This window comes from Belonocnema kinseyi, chromosome 2 (genome assembly GCF_010883055.1).
Source record: "Belonocnema kinseyi isolate 2016_QV_RU_SX_M_011 chromosome 2, B_treatae_v1, whole genome shotgun sequence".
In the NCBI taxonomy this organism is placed as follows: Eukaryota; Metazoa; Arthropoda; class Insecta; order Hymenoptera; family Cynipidae; genus Belonocnema; species Belonocnema kinseyi.
Genome location: NC_046658.1, coordinates 48,214,701 through 48,221,520, shown reverse-complemented (window position 1 = coordinate 48,221,520; position 6,820 = coordinate 48,214,701). Strand labels below are relative to the sequence as shown.

Here is a 6,820-nt window from a genome sequence, read left to right as displayed (position 1 = left end):
ATACTCTATATAATTCTTTTTTCTCATTAGAATTTATGACAAATAATAGAGCTGTCGAACATAGACACAAGATGTACTTTTATTTATCTTTCATTTATTTTTTGAATATTTTTATATTTGCTTATTATTATTATTACACCATTAAGCCATTTCCCTTTCGAGATGATTACGAAAATTCAAGAAGGGGGTGGGTGAGCCCCCTCAGCCACCTGGCTGTGTCCTGACTCTGTAAAATAAATCACGAGATCTCTTTAACCCTTGTGTTGCTACCCAAAAAACTCACAGCATCTGCCACCCGCGTACCTGGGTACCCCGCCAACGAAATTGTTGTTAAAAGTCCACTGTGACTTGAAGTAACTGTGTGTATTCAATCAATATTTAATTATTCCTATTCTAGGAAGGTATTCCTCCTTTAATATAATAATTTAATAATATGCAGTGACCTTGGTAGTACTGAAACAAATATAAAAGTGCGCAGCTACATCGCAAATTTCTTGTTTTCGAGGAGGCTCGGTATTACGTCCAAAAATTCAAGAAAATTCAATTAAAAATGTATATATTTTGTTATTATTTATAAAATTATCCATATTTACTTCATATACTATTGTAACAAACTTTATTTTTATGATTTACTGTATGAAAATCATGCTTTTTCTGTCGGGGTACCTGGGTACCCGGGTACCCGGGTAGTTCCACCGTGCTTTTTTTTAATTGCAAGACATTTCAAGTTAAAAAATTTCTAAAAATATGTGCAATGCAAATTTCGATAGATAATCAGTTACGTCATATTGATTCGAGAAGCATTTGGCCTATATTAATTAGAAAAAAGTGATTTAACAAAACGTATGCCGATGGTACCCGGTAGCCGCATGGCAACACAAGGGTTAACGAAAAAAATTCTCAGAACGAATTCGTGTTGCAAATTAAATCATGCTTGTTACGTTATATCAAATAGTATGTGACAAAGAATCTGTTATTCCCACACCTCAGTGTAGAAAATGTAATATACATCTTCGCCATCAATTATTAATTTATATTACATACCGGCCAATATTGGTCTAGATCCTATGAACCCCCTATTTTAGCATAAACAGAATCATGTCGATTACATGAATCTGTGATTAGATTCGACCATGTCCTTCTAGTTCTTTTTGTTATTTATTTTTTGATTCTCTGTCTTTAGAGTGACCTACCTCAACCGCAATTTCTTTTGGAGGTGCTCCTCTTACATAGGCTACTGCGTGAGCGAACTCCTGCTCATGCTCTTCTCACTGGCTAGCATTAGTGGATTTCGCCGTGTATGAGCATTCATGTGAATGTTCTGTGGCTCGACCTCCGCACTTGTATTCATCTTCATAGGGGGTGGATTTCAAGCGCGCATGCTCCGACGAACTGGAATCTCCCCAGTCAGGGTAAATCTGCCACCGAATCAAGTCGTGCGTCTGTGTCGCGATATATACTATGCCACGCATAGGCACTACTTCTATGCAAAAACCGCTCTTAAAAAAATTATGAAAATAAAAGTAAAATATAAAAATAAGTGTCACCTTAAATAAAGAGTAATTGTGCGACACGTACCATACGTAATTAATTATATCCGTTTTAAAAAATGTGATTTTTAGTTTTAGTTAAGTTTTATAATAATGAAAGAATGCAACAGGAAGTATTCACAAGAATCGGAAACTTCACAAGCTCTTGCAGGATGCATTGGAACGAATTCTCCTTAAATAGAACTACATGAATTTGTTTAAAACTGAAGAAACATATTCCATAAAATAATGAAAACCATAATAAAACGATACCACAAAGATAAAGTAAAAGTGTCTATCGAATCAGCTCGATTAACATTTATAGATGGTTAAAGGAATCCAAGACACGTGAGCCTAAGATTCCTCTCGGTCATAAACAATTAAAGTATGATCAGCAAGAACAAATAACAATGCAATAAAGGATTAGTGAAGACAATTTTATGATCAATGACCTTAAGTGAAGTTCGATCACCTCAACTTCGAAATATTGTGACAATTATAAATAAAAATGGTTACAGATTCAGAACGTTAGGTTAATAGATCCTAATTTCTAAGGAAAATAACCGTTTCTCGAGAGAAAACGGAAGTAAAGTTGTGATTTTCCAGGAAGGAGAAGAGGTTCATAACTTTCAAGGATCGAATACAGTGACAATCCAGAAAAGTTTGGATAGCGATAACGCCGAAGTTTCGACTTCAGAGTTTCAGTACAGGTTATCGGCTGCTTCATAGTCGTAGGTTCGGAACCGTCATGATGGTGCACACGTGCATTTTATGTTCGCGAGTGAATATGTTTGCAAGTGTATGTTTCTTATTTCGTGAAAGTTGTTAACGACTGCTATAAGTAACTTCAGGTATGAAGCCTGCGTTATAAACTACTTGGGAGAATGGATGGTGAGACTTAATAAAGAAAAGAAACTACAATTAAAATTAAATAGGGGATTTCATTATCACTTCATCACAAACCCTCTCGCGGCATGATTATTGTTTTCGGGCTAAGGGAAACCAAAGAAAAAAAAGGATGTGAATCATTTGTGTTATCTAGTGCTACAAATGGCAATGGAAATGGCTTTGAGATGGCAAGTGAGGCTTTCTTTTGTTGCCTTACTCTTCATGTGCTCGAAAGGTGATTAAAAAAATATTTTTGTAATTAAGGGCGGGTGGCCATCATTAGGTCTACATAGACAGTGGGTATTTCTAATTATTTAAAACTACTTAGGACATTTTTTTTGAACATTTGGAGTAATATAAAATATTATTTAAATAATTTCTTTTTAAGCGGAATTCATTCTAAAAATTTTCGCCTAACAAATATTTGATATGAGCGATAAAAGTTATGTTACATTTGCTTGAAATGTTGACTATTAAACAGTTTCTAAATATCACATTGTGGGTTTTCTTCGCTCAGGGAACATTGACTAAGTACTAAAGTCATCATTGTATACAATTTTTATATACGTCGATTATTCGAAAATTTTTTATTTCGTAATTGTATTAAAGTAATTTTTTTGATAATATGCAAAATTTAATATGGCGATTGACCCTCCGTAACGAGATGACTTTAGAAATTAGAAAAATGGTTTGTCTTACAAAATCATTTATTTAATTTTGTATAATCAGTTGTACAAAATCCGTTGTGTCATATTTTCATCATGTAGCATTCAAGGTAAAAATATAATTGGTAATCTCGGTATGCAAAAATCTGAAATTCAGCAGGGATTAAATGAAAGATCAATAATTTTTCATTTTAGCCATACCGATCTTAACTGTTTGGTATGGCGAGATTACCTTTACAAACATTACCTGAAACGCTTTTTATCTTCAGCTTTTTTCTGTCTTATGTAAAATGCAGGCCTAATTGCGACTGAAAAATTAACTGACCCGCTGCCAGCCGCTCCCTCCCAATTTAACAAAATTTCAACATAAGATGAAAATACAGTAATTAATTTATATTGAATTTAAAACATATCACTTGTCGGGTTCCATTAAAATATAATTTTAATATGAACCGATTTTTGAATTTTGGTAAGCCTGTAATAAAAACGATCATAGTTGTTACATTTCAAATGTATTTTCGTATTCGTTCTTTTATAAATTAAAAAATTTCGTATTCGAGCTCTTCGTGGATTTGTATGGAGTGTACGGAGTTTATGGACACCAAAAACTTAAAAACTTTTCGCTACGCTCAAGAAGGGTAGTATGAAATCTAAATCCGACTGGAAACCTAAATCCAGATATTCTTTTTCACTTTTTTTAGGATTAAATTTTCGAAATCGGTTACAGTAACTTTTTTATGTACTAATTCTGCAATTACTCCGTGAACTAAATATATAAGAATGAAATTCAACTTTAGGGTTTTAGTGCGTTTCCTGCTGTTTCAATTTTTTCGTCTATCCATATGAAATGATGACATCTGTAATGATATTTACTGCATAAAAAGTTTAGGATTTCATCTGTCAATAGCTTTCATGGAGGAACCATTTATCCATAAGGTGTCGAATATCAAATGCGAATGTCGAGGCTGAAATCTCCGTCGATTTGATATCTGAAAAAGAAAATAAGATGGAATACTGTCAACTTAAAAGTGAAAATCACTTAAAATTGTTTTAATTCACTATTTAAAAACATTCTAGATATTGGAAAACCATTTTTAAATTTATACTAAAATAATTTCAGCTTATAATATATAGGCTTATTATTCTTTAACCTTACAATATTTAAGTCTCCAGGCTACAAATTTTGAAATTTTTAATTTTAAGTGCATACATTTCTTTGAAACATTATGCATGTATTTGGTATTTTCGTTATGCGCCTGAGTAAATAGTTAATTATAAATAGAGTTGAATGTAAAATGTGACATACTTCAGACCAGATAAAAGAACGTAATGATTTTGAGACGATCCTTTATTCAATTTTCTAGTCGCTGTTTCGAGAGTCAAATGCTTTCTTTATCAGGAAATCCAGTGTCAAATTATAAGTCCGTAGATATAATAAAATAAGAAGTCAATGTGTTTATTATTAAAGCATGTTCTTAAAAATCTTTTTCATATCAAATTTGTTCTGTGTTGCTGATACTTGAAACGCTATTATGTTCAAAAGAAAGGAGATCATCAATAATCGATTAATATTGAAAAAATTACCACCACACTTTTTATAAAATCTATGGACTTATAATTTAACAATGGATTTGCTGATGATGACTAGAAAATCAAATAAAGGATCTAATCAACTTCATTACGGTCTTTTATCTGATCTTAAGTTTGTCTTATATTTGGTATATAATTTTGAAGACATATTTTGGAATTTTTAAAATATTAGAATTTGTAATCTATTATTATTATGAATTATAAAATTGCTTGATACTAGAAACTGGGTACTTAAAATTAAAATTAAAATTGTGTAATCATTTACTTCATATTGGTTACAAGCTATACACTCCTCGAATTATTGATATTTTTGTATTGAATTTTATAAAAAATTAGGGAAAATGTTCTAAAATTATTTGAAAATTTATGAACAACTTTAATATACTAATATTACAGTTTTCATTAATAGATGTAATTTATATGAACACAGATAAAAAAATAGGAATGACTCGAGTGTGTTATCAAATTCAGATACTTTATATACTAATTTTTTTTAGTTCAGTTTATAGTTGATAGATTTTTTAAAGCGTGGGCGTCTATGAAAAATAGAATGCACTGTGTTAATAGATATTATTTATGAAAGAATTCGATAAGAAAAAATGCGCTAAATAAGGGACCATGACATATAGAAACAAAACCATGATGTACAGCTAGACCATGACACAAAAATAACATAAATTTTATAGCTAATTAATGATAAATCCGTGAACATTTCTATAAATTGTAAATTTTTTTTACCAGTTCAATAATATTATACCATTTTAACGTGTTTTGTATAATATCAAAGAATTTTCCATATATAATTACCAGGCCAGACCGTAACGATTAAATGATAACCTGCTGAAATTCGCTGTTTGACACATGTTAATGAAGTCAAATCAACTTTTGTTATGAGTAAATATGTGGCACATGGGCCAAACTTCTATGCATAAAACTAGGGACAATATATCTTTGAAAAATTATACCTGGAAATGTTTAAAAGATATTATATAAGGAATATTGAGATGGTAAGAATTATTCCATTATTTACTTATATTTTGCTTTAGCAGAAAACATCAATTTTGTTTTGTAAACTGCACTGGCGACAAGCAACTGTTTTTTAAAAAAAAAATGCATATTTACTTAGAACTCGGACTTCACCTCAGAGGTCCGGGGTTCGATCCCTGAGCCGGTACCTCTAGAAATTTTTCAATGTACTTCACCGAGGTTCTGGTGGTTCGGAACCCACCTTAAGCTGTAGGTCCCCCCATCGTGTACTTGACTGCAACCTAGTCCGTCAATGATGGGGTAAAAACCAGGCTTGGGGGTGAAATTTTTCATATTTGAATCCGCCATATCTCGGCTATGAAAAATCTTATCAAAAAGTTAGGCATCGCATTTTGAAGGTAAAGAGTAGTTCTTTACGATGCCATTGTCAGTTTGTGAAAAAAAAAGAAATTTCGCGATGTTATGGGGCCTCGAACACATCAAAATAACGGGTTTTTGACCCTTTTAGGTTAGAATATCTCGAAAACTAAGGGTGATGGAATTTTTCTGAGGTCAGATTCGGATTCAGCGCAGCAAAAACCTTCGGGTATAGTAGGTCTGGTCTCTGGTTCTGAGAATTGTTGACCTGTGTTATTAAACGAAATTGTAAATTGTTTAATTTTTTACGCCTTATATTTGAATTAATTAGTTTTGTAAGTATCAAAGGAAAAAGCATATCGTTTACATTTTTTTAATAATAATCGAACCTTAAAGGTTCACCGTATGTCCATGTATATCATTCTTTATTTTTTAACGTTGAAAATGACAGTATTTTTTTCGCCTGTTGGATCGCGTGCTTCGCCCATGATATCATATTGATCTCCTGCTTCGCACTCGATAGTATATTTACCTTGCGCTACGCACTTGTTCATTGTACTTCCCCTACATTTATCTATAGGCCTTTCGAAAATTAAAGGTCGAACTGCATCGACAACTGAAGTTAGTAATTGTGAATTCTTTTTTGTTAAAACTTGTTTGTCTTTAACGAACACATCCGTATAACGTGTGTCATGCGAGAAAAAGGGTACCAGGTGTATACATATGAAACCGGTATTGCCATTTAGCGGCCAGTAGGCACACTTGTAGGCACTGTCGGAACTTACCATTTGTGCTAATTGGCGT

General features: G+C 32.3%; 1 protein-coding gene across 1 annotated transcript in view; it reads left to right on the top strand.

Annotated features, from left to right (window-relative positions):
* The first annotated feature begins 2,591 nt into the window (after positions 1–2,591).
* LOC117182656 (peroxidasin homolog) overlaps positions 2,592–6,820 on the top strand; it is a 182,819-nt gene continuing 178,590 nt past the window's right edge. Inside the window, exon 1 of the mRNA XM_033375759.1 lies at positions 2,592–2,652. Within this exon, the coding sequence (XP_033231650.1) occupies positions 2,592–2,652 (61 nt within the window). The remainder of the gene's footprint in view (positions 2,653–6,820) is intronic.